Below are 19,081 nucleotides of genomic sequence, written 5' to 3'. Positions count from 1 at the left end.
TCAGGGCCATCCTCCTTTGGAAATAAATAGACAAAGCTGAAACCTGAACCTTTGTACAAACCTTCCTGCAGGAATTGTAGCACTCTAGCCAACTGGAAGGAAGCAGTCGTTACTCGTTTTGCCTCAGACCAACCGATACCTGCTTTCCATATACAATGGTAATTCCTAGAAGATGTGGATTTTCAAACTTTGATGATTGCGTGCATGGCCCTTTCCGACAGACCCCTCTGTCTAAGAATCAAGGATTCAACCGCCAAGCCGTCAAAGGTAACCGTGCTAGGTTCTGATGAAAAAATGGACCCTGACTGAGCTCTTCCCTGAGAGGCAGATTCCAAGGAGGAGAAAAACTTATGGTCAAGAAGATCTGCGTACCAAAATCTTCTCGGCCAGTCTGGTGCCAAAAGAATTACTGCACCCCTTTCGAATCTGATTTTTTTCAAGATCAGAGGCAAAATTGGAATTTGAGGAAACAGATACATTAGACTTAACCTCCAGGGCACCATCATGGCGTCCACCAAAAACACCTGAGGGTTTCTCGTTCTGGCACAATACCTGTCCACCTTGTGGTTCAGTCGAGAGGCCATCATGTCGATCTCTGGCTGAACCCACCTCTGAACAATCTAGGCGAACACTTCTGGAAGTAGGGACCATTCCCACGGTTGTATGGTATGCCAACTCAGGTAATCGGCTTCTCAATTGTCCACCCCTGGTATGAAGACCGCTGAAATGACAGGAACCTGCTGTGCCACCCAAGTTATGATCTTGGCAATTTCTCTCATGGCCAGGGAACGCTTTGTTCCCCCTTAGTGATTGATGTACGCTGGCATGGTGTTGACCGATTGGATCTGAATAGGTCTGTACCGCTGCCTGAGCTGCGCCTGGACCAGAGCATTGTACACTGCTCTTAACTTGAGAACATTTATGGGCAATCTTGCCTTGTCCCGAGTCCAGAGACCCTGCAATCTCAGATCCAAGGTCACTGTCCCCCAGCCTCATCTGTGGTCACAATTATCCATTCCCAAACTGAGAAGGGACATCCCAGGTTGAAATTCCTTGCCTGTAACCACCACACCAAGGACAAGTCACTGGTGAGAGACAAAAAAAAATTGTATTTCCAAGTGAGGCTCTGACCTCTTCTATTTGGCAAGGATTTCGCATTGGAAGGGTCGTTAATGAAACTGGACAAACTGTACTCCCTTAAAACAGGACATCACACGTCCCATCAGCTTCATACACTGAAGAATGGATATGCGTCTGAGGAACAGCAAGACCTTTACTTGGAGTTTGATCTTCTGTATCTTGCCCAAGGTAGAAAGATCCTCTGGCATATCCTGTTGAAGAAAAGATTTAAGAAGACCATGTGCTGAGTAGAAACCAGATTGGCTTCTTGAAATTGATTATCCAGCCATGGGAATAAAACATCTTTGCCATGAGGTCCAGATGATCCCAAAGGCGAGCGATTGAATCTGCTTTGATCAAAAAATTGTCTAGATACGACAAGACAGTCACCACTTGTTGACGTAACCTTGCCACCATGACTGTCATCACCTTCGTGAATACCCTAGGTGCTGTGGCCAGCCCAAATGGGAGCGCTCTGAATTGGAAGTGGCACTGGTTCACTGCAAACTGCAGGAGGCTGTGGTGACTGGCTCATATGGGAATATGAAGATAAGCATCCTTGATATCCAATGATGCTAGAAACTCATTCTTTCCCATTGAATTGATAACCGACTGGATGGAATCCATCCAAAAACTGGGTACCCTCAATTGCGTGTTGAGGGAGTTTAGATTCAAAATGGGACAAAAAGACAGATCTGATTTCTGTACCAGAAAGAGGTGGGAGTAATAACCCAACCCTCATTACTCCTCTGGAACTGAAACAATGATTGCTGCTGCTACCAAGGACTGAATGGTCCCCAGAAGTGCCACTCTCCTGGTCTCGTCGCTTGGTAAGGGAGTAGACAGAAAACGCTGTGGAGGCGCCCCTAAAAGTTCTATCACGTACCCTCTGTCCACCACCCCCATTACCCAGATGTCTGTGACAGAACTGAAGCACTAATCCCGAAAGCTTAGCAGTCGAGCCCCCACCACTGAAGTTCCTAGTGGGGGTTGTAGGTAGTCATGCTGATTGCTTGTCACCAGAACTTCGTCCAGTCCAAAACTGTCTCTCTCTCAGCTGTCCTTCGCAGGACAGAATACTAATCCCCTCGATGAGGCACTCCTCATTTTCCCAACAAAACGAAAGGAGCAAAATTTTGTGCCCTTTGTTTTGGAAACAGCCACAGGCAGAAGTGAACTCTTACCTCCAGTGGCCTGGAAAATTAACTTTTCCAAAGCCGGGCCAAATAAGCCGGAACCATCATAAGGCAGGGCCCTCCAGGGCTTTTTTGGATTCGGAGTCCGCCTCCCAAGATCAAGGCCAGATGGTGCATCTGGTCACCACCACCGAGGAAGTCCTGGATAAACGCTAACCTGCATCCAAAACCGCATCTTCCAGGAAATCAGCAGCATCCTTAATGTGAGCTGCTAGTGTGGATAATTTGGACCTGGGCATACAAGATTGGAGCCCATCACACAGTGCGAGGGCCTATTTTTCCACAGCTTAAACCACCCATGCCACGGCCATGATAGGGAGGAAGGAAGCACAAAACGCTAACTTAAATGGATTTTAACAACCCATCACATATCCTGTCCATGCTGTCTTTCAAATTTACAGAACTAGGAAGAGGAATAATCGTTGCCTTAACCAAATGCGTGATGGGAACATCCACACTTGGGTGTGTCTCCCAAGACACAACCTCCTGTTCTGGAAAGAGGTAATACAGGCGATACCTTATTGGTATCTGAAACCGGGTATCTGGTTTGAGCATGGCCCCCTGCCAGATTTCTAACAATTCAGAAGAGGCACTGCTCTTTTCTTTACCCATTTAAACAGGGAACCCTGAGGTGCTGCCTATTCAATGTCAGTGATATTAAGGGCCTGTCTAATCACCACAATCAGATCTTCCACCCCCTGCCCAATGAAGAGATCCTCCTCCCAAGCAGACAAATCCTCAGTATCCGATTCTTCCAGGATGATACAGATCCATCCTTTCAGGGGGACAGTGACAGAGTACCTCACGTCCTGAACCTGGGACTAGGCAAGACAGTCACAGTATGAACGCAGCAATGATGAGACTAAAAATAAACCTATTTTAAATAAAAATTAAGCAAAAATTAAGACTAGACTAAAATTGTGCCTTACTCGTTAGGCACTATCAAAAAAGGGGGCATAGAGGTGACAGGAGCAGGGTAGACAAGTTATTAGTGCCATTACTCCCACAGCACCCTCTATACCCCAAGGTGAGCAGTGTCCCCCAACAGTATGTGCAAAAGAAACATTTATAAGTGTACATATAGGGGATAAATTAGCTTATAGATTGTTCTGAATCACGTATCATATTAATATTTCTTCAGTTTAATAAAAGCAGACTAGATGGGAAATTTAGTCTTTATAGATTGTCAATATATAGTGTTTCCTCTTTCATTCAGAGATTGCAGAAAAAAATAAAACATACTCTTATCATGAGTACAGCCTTTCGAATATCACGTATGCCATCATACACTAATCTGGATGCATCAATAAATTCATTTTCATCCATTGGTTGATTGGTATCCCCACTTAGGGCTTCAACTGCTGCTTCAACTTGCTCCGTGAAGCGTGGCATAACTGAAAGTAGATTTACATTACATCATAAATAACCCAAGACTCTGAAAAGCATTTGGGTAACAGTAAACAAACACCATCATACCGAATTAATAAAAAAAAACCTTTGTATGTAAAACACACCACTCTCCTATGTCTGCATGCCTGTTTGACTAATAATCTGTGTTTATTGATATAGTTAATGTATACAGCATTACACGTGACATGTGGTTATAGCAGATTATCTCACTGTCCACAGTTTCATTCTATAATTCTCTGTAGTAAGCTTTCACTTCAGAGCTGCTGTAAAACAATTACCCTTTTAATTTTACATAAGCTGCAATGGAGCTGTTAGGGAGAACAATAGAAAGCAGACAAGAATTAATTGTAAAACCTGCACTGTTAATCAATGCAAAGGTCAGTGGATCCCAAGTTTTCTCAGCTCGAGGCACTGTTACGGTCTCCATAATTTTTTCAAGGCACCCCTAATCCAAATTACGTAATTACCAAGTAGTCCCCTGCCTTGCTTACCACTGGCACTGACCATGCAACCTCTGAGATTGCCGCGGCGCACGGTTTGGGAACCACTGCAGAGGAAAAGAATTTGTGAGCATGGTATGGGCAGCACAGTGGCTTAGTGCTTAACACTTCTGCCTAACTGCACTGTGGGTTTCCTCCAGGTGCACCAATTTGCTCCCACACTCGAAAAATATACTAGCAGGCCAATTGGTTTCTATTAAATTGACCTTAGTGTCTCTCGGTCTGTGTATGGAATTTAGATCTTAGCACAGCCTCACAACGTGTAGTTCATGTAAATTTAGTGCATAGACAAAAGATTATAGAACTTCAATAGGCCTTGCTCTTATTTTTTTGTGTTAGGGCTTGATGATACGGAAGACCTCATCTGTTATGTTTGAGCGAAGGTGAACAAAGGAGGGGTGTAGGCTCAATAATGGAGCATGGTTAAGTGGAGAAGAAAATGCTCTGTTCGGCCATCCACTTATGTAAATCATCTGCGTACACTGAACAGAAGTCTCTACATAGAGATCACAGCTCATCATCTGAGCATTCATCCTGGTCATAAAATGGAATGGAGGAGACAGATAATGATATATATGTATGCTTATACCCTTAAACATCACTGCACATTACAAAGAGATGGCTGAGCAGAAAAAGAAACTGTAAATGAAACTTGCATTGAGACAAATACTAAAGGCGTTATTGTAATGTCCTGTCTTTGCCTTGTCCTGTTTTACATATACTAGTCTTTCTATTAAATTCAAGCGACGCAAAATAGAGAAAAAAACACCCTTGTAAAACATACATAAAAATTTCAGAAAGTCACATGCCAGACAAATGCAATTAATTCAGGTATTGGACTTCGTAATAGACAGACTTGGGAACACTTGCAGCGAGCTTGGACTCCCCTGCAGACATGTCCGCCCTCTTGCAAAAAATAAAGCTCAACCAATTTCTTGCATTTCAATCTTAAATGGCTGTTTAATCATACCTGTATTTGACAAAAGTTTGGTGGCTTCCAAAACCTTTTCCGTGTAAACTCCAGGTTCATAATTATCCATTTCTGATGTGACAACATGGATAACCCTTGCTGCACGTCCACGTATTGCACCAGCTGTACGATCCAACCCATCAACATCTTTTTCCTGAAGAGCTATTACACATTTATTGACGTCCTCCAAAATATGATTCTCTGAAATAAACAAAAAAAATCTTTTTTTAAAATTTTTAAGTCTTTTTCTATTTATAAAGCATGCAGTTAATAGATTAAGAACAATATATTACCCTTTTCTGATTTTTTTTTTTTTTTTTAACTTCTAAGATTGTCCACAAGAATATCAACAAAACACATGCCACAGACCTGTCAAAAAAAAGCTACAAGCTTTTGTGTCATGCCCATTTAGATCTGTGTGAAACACAGTGGTAGATCTACCAAAGTGCTGGACCTAAAGAGTAGTGACTAAATGCTTTGCAGCACTGGGCCTCTCCTGATATGCTTGGCCAATGGGTATCAGGGAAATACACTCAAAATATATACCCACTAGAAAAGCACAGTCACCCTAGTATAAGAACTTTTTTTACAAAAAAATAAAAAGAAGGGATTAACTTTATTGAAAACGTATTACCAACAATTAAAAGGAATATTGATGTGAAGGCCTACAAATCATTGACTGCTGCAAGAAAAAGAAATCTACAATGTTTAAAAGGTGTTTATTATTTTCTAAATAAAGTTACTTTATGGCGAGATTTTTCACTTAAAACCTGTTTCGTTTTTTTTTACTCCATATCATACTACCTTCTATGTTACATTTGTTTCAACTTTACAATACTGGATGTGAGCATATTGACTACATCTACCACAATCGTGACATTTTAGTATGTTATGGAGAAAAGAACTAAAGAAACAAGACTACAAAAAATGTCATAAAATGCAGTCATTGGCATTGATGCAGGTGAATAGATGCAGTATCGTTAAGTGCTAGTTGTCATTTCTGTGGCTTGACTTACTTTAACCTTGGTCTAAATCAATGATGTGCAAAACTGATACACTTCGGGGACAGCAAGGTGCTGCCCTCAAATCTTCAAAAGGGCTGCACATTACCTTTAATCTCAGTAATAAGTTAAAACAAAACATTTAATGAAAGAATGAGATGCCTGTATGTAACAACATATCAGAAGGCATTTTAAATAAGTGTTACAAACAAATTGACAATAAAGCAGGAAGGAGTTGGAGGCTGCAGGTGAATGCAATGGGGCCGACTGTTGCCCATCAATGCTCTAAACAGAGCTGCTACTATGATTTTTACACAATTATTTTTGCATTGGTTGACTGAACAGCTAAATGTGCAAAACAGGGAGATCCTTCAAATTTGCTGTTTGAAGCTTAAAGAGAAACTACTTTAGAATAGTTGGACAGATGTAGGGACCACAATGTCTATAAAGTTTTTTATTTATCAACAGAATTATCAGTATTTATAAAAAATGTCATAATTTATCAGTGAAAATAGTTGTCATGTTCTTATTATTATAAAAGCAACTCGGATAGGTCTGCAATATAAGAGTCCCCTACAGGGTTTAATATATTATACAACTTTTAAAATGATCAATTATTTTGGGTTAAAATTTGTGTCTTGTGAATATTTTAGCAGTTATTTGATGACCAACGTAGTGTAATATAAAAGAAGCAAATATCATCCATGTCTCAATAGCACAACATACAAGTTAGTACATGCAGGGCAAATATGTCCTGAAAGGAAGTGGGTCACAATAGATATTCACCTATAAACCCAGCCTTTAGGACATTTTTGCACATTGAGTTTGTTGATGAAAAAATGCAAACTTCCCTCACCTGAAACAGCCAAGAAGTCATCGATTGAAGTGATGTCATCAACAGCATCAGTCAAGACACGAACCTGTCTTTCCCACTGATCTTTGAAGAGATCCATTGTTTCCTGAGCCATTTTACTATGTGGTTTCGCTGCTAGTGCCAAAGCTGCATTTATAACCTTCATTAGCAAATGAAAACAATATAGGTTTTCCATCATTGAAATTTTGGTACAGGTGTTATAATTGATGCTGGAGTTTTCAACACACATCAGAAAAGAAATTACTTAATCTTTTTTTTATTTCACCAATAATGCAAACGATTGGTTGGAAGCAGCCAGGCAAAACTGCCATGATTTAAATGCTTATTATTCAAATATTTAAAATGACAAAATATCAAATGTAGAATCCGAAGTACTTTATATGTTAATGTTTAGGGTGTTTACCAGAAAAGTTTGTGGAAAATAATAAAAAAATAACAAGAAACAACTTAAACTCAGAGACTGCACCGCAGACACAAGTGCATGCTAAAATGTCTTCTGCTTTAGCCGATGAAAAATGTATTATTTCTGCCAGTGTAACAGAAATGTGTGTTGTCAAGGGAATCAGTGATCTCTAGGCCTATTTTATTTTCCTGTGATTTTCCTCTGTGTGTGTTCATAAAAAACAATTCGTAATTTAATTTTAGCTGCAAGTTTGTGCACAATGTATTAGTAACACTTAATGACATTGAACATTTGCAATTGTCAAAACAGCCGAGTTGGTCTGCCACTGCCTCCATTTGGGGTTGGATACATTGGCACAAAACAGGAGTTTAAAGATTCCATTCTGGAGTGTGAATGTAACTTGTTTCAAAGGTTGTTGTCAAAAAGGCTTAAACAGTCAACTGCACTGATAAAAATCATCTGCAGCGGGTTACATTCCAGGCTACGGTGCATGACACACAGACCAGAGCCGTAACGACGGCGGTGCGGGCGGTGCGACCGCCCAGGGCGCAATGCCTAGTGGGGGCGCAACACCCGCCCTCCCTTTCCATACCATCCGTGAAAAACAATCTAATCCTGCGGTGGCACTTTGCCAATTGAAGACAGCCAGCGGAGTAGGGCGCCTGCTTCCTGCTCTTGCAGCGTCCTGGAACACAGGCAAGGAGGAGCCAGCACAGAAGGAAGATGACAAGAACAGAAGCCCAGGTAAGTAAACTAGTACGCTGTCCGAACCGGAAGTTATATGGAGTTCATTGCATTGCTGAAGTGCAGAATATACATTGGAGTATTGAAAATTTGCACTATTTTGGGTAATTGTAAAATAATTTATTATTACTTAGGGAAATGTGTGCATGGATGCAATGTTCTAAGTTCTACAGCACAAAATCCAAATGATCCTAAACTACAATATGGTTAATTTGAAAAATAAAAATACATAACAAGAGCCACTTCAATTTTCTCTATTAACTTCCACCCTCCTATCCATCCCCTCTGCACTTCCACCCACCTCCCCTAATCCTCCTCCCCTCATCCTCCCATTATGTACCTCTCAGTCCAAACCTCTCCTATAAGTATTCTTCTCTTTCACATTATTGATATAGTTGTTCCCTATCTTTCATTAATTTACTATTCCATTACTTACTTTCCTCTTGTGTTGATCATCGCTATTTATATTAGTATTAATAATATTGTTAACATCATGCTTCGGTATCACTACCACTGGCCCTTGAAGTCTCATGTTACACCACTCCGGTCACCCAGACATAGGACGTCAAAGCCAAGCCCACTCAGTGCTCCCTGACAATGAAGAGGTGAGTATACCTTTTTTCTAGTTAAACTATGTGGAGAATACCAAGTTTGTAGTACACAATATAATTCACACAAAAAAGCAGTGGAACGCATGTGCGTTCTGGGGTAAATGCATGGTCCTCTAAGGAACCCACAAACCGCAAGTGTAAATACTAGTTAATCACTGTGTTTGACATGTGGTGCCACTGGTATTTAACCCAGTGCCATATATCTATATAGATATAAATATATATACATGCATTTGGCTTTTCATGCATTTGCAAATATGTGTAACCAAATTTTTTCAATAAAGTGCCAACCACACCCCCACATAAGTTGGCCACACCCACTCGGCAAATGTCACGCCCTCTTAGATGGGGGGCGTCGGTGCCCTGTCTCGCCCAGGGCACTAAAATGTCTAGTTACGGCACTGACACAGACCCCCATGGTTCCACTTAAACTGTACACTCCACTGGGTTTCAAATCCCCAGCACAAAAAGCTATTCACACTAAACCAAATTATGTGTGTAAAATAATTTTTACAAATAATTTAAATTTCAGCATGGAAAAAAAGGAAATTAACCAAAGGTTGCACATACACTTTTATAGTGATAAACTAAAAAGATCCAGGTAGGGTGTTTATAGATCAAAAATGACCCCTATGGTGTTAAAACAGACTTCAAATATTGTGAACTTTTAAAATGGTTTTTAAGGCATATAAACATTATTATATTGCTACCAATTTTGATCCCTTGAAAACTTCCAAAATCTGATTGTATAAAGTACCACATTGTATAAAGTACCACATTCTATTCTCTTTCCTCTTCCTCTCACTCAGAAGACTTCCCCCTATTATTCATGCATCTCCCTTACTTTGTGTGCCCTTCACTAATGGACAATTAGGTTCCCTCTTATTAAAGTTTTGCATATCATTCACTGACAGATTCCACATTTGGGGTTTATTTCCCTAGTTGATCATTGTCATTCTATGTTATGCCCAGTTAGGTAATGTTACACAGTAAGGAGGAAATTTACTAAAGTGCACTTTTGCCAAACTGCATATTTTTTGATACTTTGATGTTCGATTTGTTTGTGAGATTTACTAAAGGTCAATCCATATATTAAACAGATTATTTCAAACTGCCGATCTGAATCTGCCATCCTTACTTTTACATATGTGCAGAATACAAATTGTGGAATGTATGAAGCTGCAGTTTGAAAAACCGCACATCAAGCTGCCACAATACAGGCAGGCAGCTAAGACATGATTCTGATAGGTATGATAGCTCAAACCACATTTCATTTCACTACTGAGGATCTATATTATGTGGAGTCATTCTTTATACATAAAAAAAAGTCTGTACACAGTGAAAGTGAATTTGACCCTGCATTATATTCAACTTCTAGATTTTGAATGACATATAACTTATATATGTGTAGGGGAAGCTCTCCTGAATATTATGTAGGCTTTAAATAAAAAAAAAAAAAATAGAGAAAACAGAATATTTCTAATTGGAGGCACTCAAAATCCACACAATTAACAATTAAAATTTCATAAACCTTATTTATTTATAGAAAATCGCAGAGTTTCAGATAGCCATGCGAAGTAAATGAAATATAAACTGTAAATTAGTGAATCTAGCAAGAAAAAAAATGAAAAATGTATAAAATATTTTTTTTCTTTTTAAAATAAATCTTTGAGGGTTCTCCTCATCCTATTATATATCAGCATGTGTTCATTTTTACAAAAGTCATCTTATCTTGGAATTCTATTTATTAATATTCTCAAATAAGGTTATCCATGATTACTAAGGAGTTATGGTTCTTAAAATATATTTTTACTCATTAATTTTAGTGTTAATCAGTTTTATTTGCGAATGATGCGGATTAACAACATCAAAGTGGACCATAGAATAGACATATTTCATATGGTCTTTATAGCTGTCCCATATAATTATATTAGTACACTTGCTTCAAATCTGTCCACTATGTAACAATATTCCCAATATCAGATTTGTATCTCACTCAGAGGGACATATTCAATTGGCCGCATTACTGTCAAAAGTAACACGGCTCGCGCACTATTACCGTTATTACAGTAATAGTGCGCGTAATTACCGTTTTTACGGTACCTTTAACGCCGGTGTTCTGCTCGCAGCTCAACAGTAATACTTTTAACGCTACGTTACTTTTGCGAGTAACATGGCTAATTGAATATGCCCCATACAACTTCTATGTAATCTAGATCTTGCTATGCAAGCAGAATCAGTTGCCCAGCAGTCCCCAATAACACCCCAAGAATTAAACTGCTTTGCATGTGGGGTTTTTTTCAGCCTCTAACCCACAGGCTAGTAAATCTGGCGTTTTAGCTCTGAAAACCATATGTGTGGTGGTTTGCAAAATGCATACAAAACCATTGCTTAATAAAATTCCACCTAGGTATTTCCTACCATGAAGTTTAGAGGCAAATGCTGGAGCTAGACACTTAGAAGTTAATTACTGCACAAAACTCAGAGCCTACTCATCTCTATAACCATTCACCACGAACCTCAGCTATAACTAACAAAGCCCATAGGAAAGGGCCAAATAATTAATCATAAATATAACTCTAATACCTCAAATAGAACATTGGGAAAAGGGGACTAACAGAAATAAAAATATCATAAGGGTGGGAGTACGGTGTTCACCAAATAGAAATAGTAACATGGATTTAACACAAGTGCAAAAATCTTCTCTTTCATCCAATTTGGGGGACACTGCTACCATGGGGACATTTCAAAGTTGCTCTTATGAAAGGGTATGCTCATGCAGAGCTGTCAGCAAAACCTTTCATCCAAAACTTGCATCTTTGAAAGCAAAACAATAAAACAGGTAGAATCTGGTAAAGGTATGGACCGAGGACCAGTTAGTCATCTGACAGAGCTGCTTTACCGAAGTCACCAGCCACGCTGCCAGGAAGAACTCACTGATTTGGTACAGTGAGCTATGATGTTCTCAGGAATCAGTTTTCTGGTGCAAATAAGCATGTTGAATAACTGTAATCCATATTTTAAGTGCCTGCTTTGTTGTTGGTCACCCCTTCTGCAGGTCGTAAAGTACCAGGAGAATATCTGTCCTCCACAAAGTCCTATACATGTACATCTTCAGTGACATGACTAGATCAAGCAAAAGAAGAGACTCATCCCCACCAGACAGTCCACCATATGATAGTGTCTCGCCAAGACTGGCTCCCTGGCCTTAAGCACGGTTTGGACGTCGTGTTCATAAAGACCCTTAACTCTAAGAATCATGGCTTCAACAACCTCACCATTTAAGCCAGATAAGCTAAGTCCTTGTGCAGAAAGGGACCTTGGATTAGTAGATCTTTCTTTAGACCTACTGCCATCTTTAGGATGGAGGAGTATCATAAACAGGTAATTTAGGCAATTTGTAACTACTGGAACCATTTCTCTTTTGGCAGTTTTCTGTAGTCAGGAAATAGGTATATCAAATGATAACTTCATGGAACCATCATGTTGTCCACCAGGAACACCTGTGAATACTCAAGCAGACTGGTCCATTTTGTGGTTTAGCCAAGAGTCCAACATACTGACCTCTGGCTGATCCCACCTCTCCACAATTTGACTGAAGACCTCTGGGTAGGAGACCATGCACCAGGATGAATGGCATATCTGCTAAAAAGTCCGCCTTCTAAATCTCCCCACTGCAAATCACTTTGAACCTTTCAAAGTTTTTGCAACTGCCCTTAGTTCAAGAACAAGGATAGGAAGTTTTGTTTCCTCGCGGGATAAAAGGCCCTGCAGATGAAAGTGAAGGGTTACAACATCTACACCTTATTCCTGTAGGATAGCATCTGTAATCATTATGGTCCAATCCCAGATAGTTTGGGGATGGCCCCAGTTTAGAATGTCCACTGTCAGCCACTACAGGAGAGACTGGTATGTCTGAAGGGACAACTTGATTATCCGAGTGGCCAAGTGAAGATTGGACTTGGACCACTTGGCAAAAATGTCATTCTGAAGGGTCCGAGAGTGAAAGTGTGCGAATTGCACTGCTTTGAAGGTGGACACCATTTTCCCCAAAAGTGTTATGCATAGGAGGATAGAAATTTGCCTGCAGGTCAGGAGGAACCTCACCAGTTTTTGGCCTGATCATTTCCTTTGTCAAGAAGACTCATTAAAGTCTGGTGTCGAAGAAGAGTTCCAAAAACCAAAAAGGGGCCTTTAAAAGAAGGTCGTCTAGAAAACGGACCACCGTGACCCACTTTGATCTCAAGAGGAAGGCGATCACTTTCGTAAACACTCTTGGAGCCAAGGCTAAACTGAAGAAAAGGGCTCTGAGTTGAAAGTATAGATCCTGCATCACAAGTCTGGAGGCGACTCTAGTAACCTTGCCAGATAAAACTGTGAAGATAAGCAGTGTTTATATCCAAGAGGCAAGAAATTTGTCATGGCATCTTGTTTATGACTGACCTTAAAGACTGCATCTTGCACCTGTCCAACCGACTGGTGTTTAGGGGTTTCACATTCAAGATGGGTCAGTAGGCTTTCTCCCAATTTTGAATCAGTGAAAGATTAGGATAAAAGCAATGTTTTATGCTTTTATGAAACCGGAACAATCACTCGGGACAACAGTAGGGTCTGAATGGCCAACATTTTTTGTCCTGTATTTAGGAAGACTAATAGAAAAGAACAAACTAAGTGGAGACAGTGAAGATCTAAAATATAACCTCTCTCTCTGATAACTCTCACCCATGCATCCTGAGATGAGAGTAGCTACTACGACTGGAAAAGCAGAAGATGTGCTACCACCACAGACAGGGCTGGGTTGGCAGGAACTCAAGCAGTCTATTTAAGGGCTGGTGGTTTGCCTGATCACACCTGTTTTACCTTCTGCAGACTGCCCCTCCAAACAAAGGCTTGGTCACTTTAAAAGGGCACACTCTCTTTTTCCTGAAAGGTATAAAAGGATAAAACTTACCCTTTGGCCCGGGAGTATTCACCAGGCAAACATAGGATTTTTGTACTTACTGTATAATCTCCCTCTCTGAATACGAGTTGGGGGACACTGCTCACCTTGGGGTATAAAGGGTGCTGTGGGAGTAATGGCACCAAAAAAAAGCTTGTCCAGCCTGCTCCCTTTTCCTCTATGACCCCTCCACAGGAAGAGCTCAGTTTATTTACTAACCAAGCCACACGAGAGGGCGAAAACACAACCAACAGAACACACAACAGAACTGTCAGAACAAGGGTGATAGCACAGTATCCCTCAGCCCGTGTTCAAAAAAAAAAGAGATTTTATGGCAAGTACAAAAATTCTATTTTCTCTTTCACTCTAATTGGGGGACACTGCTCATCTTGGATGGGAATGGTCAGAATGAGCGACACGTAAAACTTTATGGCCAAAACTTGCGTCCTTTGAAGCAAAGATGTAGAAAAGATAAAACCTAGTGAATGTATGAACAAAAGACCAAGGAGCTGCCCTACACAATTGCTCAGCCAAGCCCCCAAGAGACGCTAACCGACCTCATGGAATGAACGGTCAGACCTTCAAGAACTGGAGAGCCCTCCAAAATGTACGCCTGCCGGATAGTAGCGGTGATCCATCTAGCCACCGTCTGCTTTGTGGCCAGACAGCCACATTTGCGATCGTCATACAGGACTAGAAGACTGTCAGTCTTCCCAACCAAATCTGTATGGTCCACATAAATCCTCAAAGCTCTCACCACATCTAAAGAGACCAAGTCCTGACTAGGCGACAGCAAATCCTGAGGAAGAACCGGCAGAACAATATCCTGATTTATTTGAATCCTCAAAACTGCCTTTTGTTGAAACGAAGGCTTAGTTCCAAGCACCGCATGATCATCATGGAAAATCAGAAAAGTAACCAGACAGGACAGGGCTGCCAACTCCAAAACCCATCTGGCCGAAGCAAGAAGGTCACTTTCCACGAGAGAAGTTTTAAAGAACCAGACTTCAAATGGTTCGAAGGGCGATTTTGAAGGGCCGAAAGGACCAATTTTAGGGTTCACGGAGCCACTGATGGAACAAAAGGCGGTTGTATATGAAGTACACCCTGTAGAAACGTCTGCACCTCTGGTAACAGAGCAATACATTTCTGAAAATACACTGACAACGCCGCTACCTGGACCTTAAGGAACAACAACCTCAATCCCTTCTCCAGACCATCTTGCAGAAAAGCCAACATCCTGGCTAAACGAAAAGAATTAGTAGGCACTTTGATCTTCTCCCACCAACATATACATGCTTTCCAAAGGCGGTGATAAATGGTAAATGATGACGGTTTTCTCGCCTGGATCATAAAAACCTTTTCTTTCTGAGAATCAAGGATTCAACCTTCAAGCCGTCAGAGCCAATCGATCTAGGTCCTGATGAAAGACTGGACCTTGACTGAGAAGATCCTTCCTGAGAGGCAGACGTCAAGGACGATCCACCAACATGTCTAAAAGATCTGAGTAACATGCTCTTCTCCGCCAAACTGGTGCCAGTAAAATCACTGGAACTCTTTCGCCTCTCTGTTTCTGCAAGATCCGTGACAGCATCGGAAGTGGAGGGTAAAGGTATACCAACTTGAAGCACCAGTGTACCGTCATAGCGTCCACTAAACGCCTGAGGGTCTCTTGAGCTGGCACAATACCTTTCTACTTTTCGCCATGAGGCCATCATGTCTATTTCTGTCCTACCCCACCTGAGGACTGTTTGAGAAAACACCTCCGGATGGAGCGACCATTTGCCTGGGTGAAGGGCATGCCGACTTAAGTAGTCAGCCTTCCAGGTGTCCACCCCCGGAATGAACACTGCTGAAATTGCAGGAACCTGTTGTTTTGCCAATTCCATGATCTTTGACACTTTCTTAATGGCAAGAGGACCCATTGTTCCTTCTTGATGATTTATGTAAGCTAGCGCCATAGCATTGTCCGACTGTATTCAGATCGGCCGACGTACCAGGAAGGACTGTGCCTGAACTAGAGCACTGAATACTGCCCGTAGTTCCCGAACATTTATGGGCAACCGTACTTACTCTGGCGTCCAACAAGTCCCTTGCAATCTGAGGTGAAGTGACTGCACCCACCCCAACAAGCTGGCATCCGTCGTTACCACGGTACAGTCCCACACAGAGAAAGGACACCCCTGTGTTAGGATGTCCCTCCTCAGCCACCAGAGAAGAGACAGGAGTGTTGTCTGTGACAACCTAAAAACCTGCCTTTCTAAGCCAGGGATCCGACCTTGACCACTTTGCCAGAATCTCCTGCTGGAACTTGAACGAATGGAAAGGAACAAACTGCAGAGCCTCGAATGAGAAAACCAAGCAACCCAGTAGCTTCATACACTGAAGTACTGAGACGCGATTTAGAGATAAAAGATCTTTCACCTGACGCCGGATCTTCCGCACTTTGTCTGAACGGAGAAAAACCCTCTGACGATTTGTGTCGAACAACAATCCCAGAAACACCATACATTGGGTTGGTATCCCAACTGGATTTTTGTAGTTGATCACTCATCCGTGTTCCTGCAGAATATGTCCCTGGTCAGCTGCAGACATGACTGAAGCAGAAGTACCGACTCCGCCTCAATCAGAAGGTCGTCTAGGTAAGGTAAAATAGTCACCCCCTGTAAAGGTAGCTGAGCTGCCATTATAGTCACTTTTCTGAAACACTCGTGGTGCGGTGGCCAAATCGAATGGGAGAGCCCTGAACTGAAAATGCTCCAGACCCACTGCAAACCGCAAGAGACTTTAATGACCTGTCCATATCGGAATGTGTAGGTAAGTATCCTTGATATCCAAGGATGCCGAGTACTCGCCTTCCTTCCTGGAATTTATCACAGATCTGATGGACTCCTATCGAAAGCTGGGTACCCGTAAACAGGTGTTGAGGTTCTTCAGGTTTAGAATTGGTCTGAAGGACCGATCCGGATTTTGCAACAGAAAAAGGTGAGTGTAAAAGCCTTGATCTCTCTGCCCCAACGAAACTGATACAATCACCCTGGCATCCCAAAGTGACTGTACTACGCCCTGCAACGCCTGTTTTTTCTCTGACTCCCTGGGAAAAAGTGTAGTCATGAAACGCTGTGTTGGTTCCCCCACTAGAACCAAGATGTATCCCCTGGACACTATACCTTTCAACCAGGCGTCTGTGGTGGACCCGAGACAACGCTCCTGAAAGAGCAATAGACGCGCTCCCACCATCTTGGAACCAACATCTGCCTCCCAAGATCTTAACCACAATGTGCTCCTAGCTGCCACTGCTAAGGAAGAGGTTTTTGACAACCCCTGACCCGCATCCAGAACCGCATCCCCTAAAAACTCAGCAGCATCTTTAATATGCTCTGCCAGAGGAGCCAACTCAGTTCTAGCAACGCCAGACTGAAATCCTGCAATAAGGGTAGTGGCCCACTTTTCAACTGCTTTAACAACCCAAGCCACCGCCATCTCCGGGCGCAGGGACACCCCAGACGCTAAATAAATCGATTTAAAAATCACTTCACACTTTTTGTCAGTACTGTCTTTAAGCGATGCTGCATTTGGCAATGGAAAGAGAGTAGACATCGTCAAGTGTGAAATAGGAGCATCGATACTGGGATGAGTATCCCATGATCCTACCTCCGAAATTGGAAAGGGGTATAAGAGTTTGTATCGTCTGGGAATCTGAAATTTATTATCAGGCTTAAGTCTGGCCTTGTCCCAAATTCCCAACAGTTGTGCAGAAGGAGGGAAGGAAAACGTTCTTATCTTTGCCCTTTTAAACATGGAGTTCTGTGATACAGATTGTTCCCCATTCAATATGTTAAGAACCTGTTGCACTGCCAGGATAAGGCCCTCAATGCCGTGTCTATTGGAGAAATCTTCCTCACCTGTGGGCAAATCCTTATAGTCAGAATCCTCTAGAACATCACCATCTCCCAATTCAGATGGATCCGTGTCTGAATCTCCTGGGCAATGGGCAGACCCAAGCGTTTACGCCGTCCACCTGCCATACTCGAATGGAACAATTTTTCAAGGGAATATGATACTCTGGTTAACTCCTTGCACAGACTGTTCCAAACTACTCATCCACACAGCCTCCTGGGAGAACCTTGGACCACCCTGCAGCAACTAAGATGCCTGTCCCAAAGAAATGGCGTCTGAGAACTGCGTACCCAGAGAAAGGGAAAAGGTATCAGCATCTACCGTCCCCAGGCATGGGTTGACTCTCCTTAATTCGGCAATAGACCGTGCCAGCTCCTTGGACCAGACAGGTCCTTGGCCTCGCATACCGTGCACAGGCCCCCCTGGTCTGACCGTCCACCAGACAATTTGGACTTACACCTAGTACAGGTGTACTACATTACAGAGACAGCGTTGGATTTGGCCCCAGTCCCTCTTTCTGACATATTGCAAAACAGAAAGGTAAATGAGAGACACACTGTAGAACTATCTTATAACAAAGAAGAACTGTACAGTATATAGCAAACTGTAACACTATAATAATACACAGTAATACAGTGCTTCAGCCAAGACTAGAACCAGAAGTGTTCTGTAATGTACCCCCACAGGATGTACAGCAGATAGAAAAACACACAAACACTGAAAAAGACTTAAGAAACAGCAAAAGCACTCTATATCTACTGGTTCTCAATCCCCAGGGATGTATCTGCAGTCTGGGTGTCCTGCAGGCAGGGTGGGAAATGGCTGATAAGCTTGCCAGAACCCTGGAGAAAAACAGGTGAGTTAATTACCACCTAACCACGCCCACTTAACTCTTTGCTGGCCTGCACAAAATCAGCAAAAAACACACATTTGTAATTGCAGAAAAACACACACATCAGACCCTGGTGGGGACTGCGCTCCAACGACAGCTCCCCACCAGTATAATATGCTTCACTAACTGTTTGCACTGCAACTTTTCCTCCAAATACTGTCTGACAGGCTGGGCAACTGGACCGCAATCAGCTCTACCTCCACAGCAGTCACGGTTGGCCCGCATCACCTCCCTGGAAGCGGCTGGGTCCTGGACACTACTGGAGTGCCAGGTGACCCTTTTCCCAGGAACCCTACATAAATCAGGGGGGGTGGCACTAAAGCACCTCAGACGCTCTCTCCTGAAGTACCTGCGGCGGTCACCTGGTGATCGCCGCGGAGAAATCCTAGCTATCTATAAAAAACTAAGACTAGACTAAAAGTGCCCTCCGTAGGCACTAAGAAAAAAACTGAGCTTCCTGTGGAGAGGGAATAGAGGGGAGGGGAGCAGACTACACAAGTTTTTTAGTGCCATTATTCCCAC

At 42.2% G+C, this 19,081-nt stretch overlaps 1 protein-coding gene across 1 annotated transcript in view; it reads right to left on the bottom strand.

The window, feature by feature from the left end:
• CTNNA1 (catenin alpha 1) overlaps positions 1–19,081 on the bottom strand; it is a 93,242-nt gene that overhangs the window by 18,445 nt on the left and 55,716 nt on the right. The window contains exons 11-13 of the mRNA XM_075209780.1: positions 7,053–7,209; positions 5,196–5,396; positions 3,558–3,709 (exon numbers count right to left, since the gene is read on the bottom strand). Coding sequence (XP_075065881.1) covers positions 3,558–3,709; positions 5,196–5,396; positions 7,053–7,209 — 510 coding nt within the window. The remainder of the gene's footprint in view (positions 1–3,557; positions 3,710–5,195; positions 5,397–7,052; positions 7,210–19,081) is intronic.

Source organism: Mixophyes fleayi, chromosome 4 (assembly GCF_038048845.1).
Source record: "Mixophyes fleayi isolate aMixFle1 chromosome 4, aMixFle1.hap1, whole genome shotgun sequence".
Classification (NCBI taxonomy): Eukaryota; Metazoa; Chordata; class Amphibia; order Anura; family Limnodynastidae; genus Mixophyes; species Mixophyes fleayi.
The sequence above is the reverse complement of the archived record's forward strand: the minus strand, read 5'-3'. Positions and strand labels throughout refer to the sequence as shown.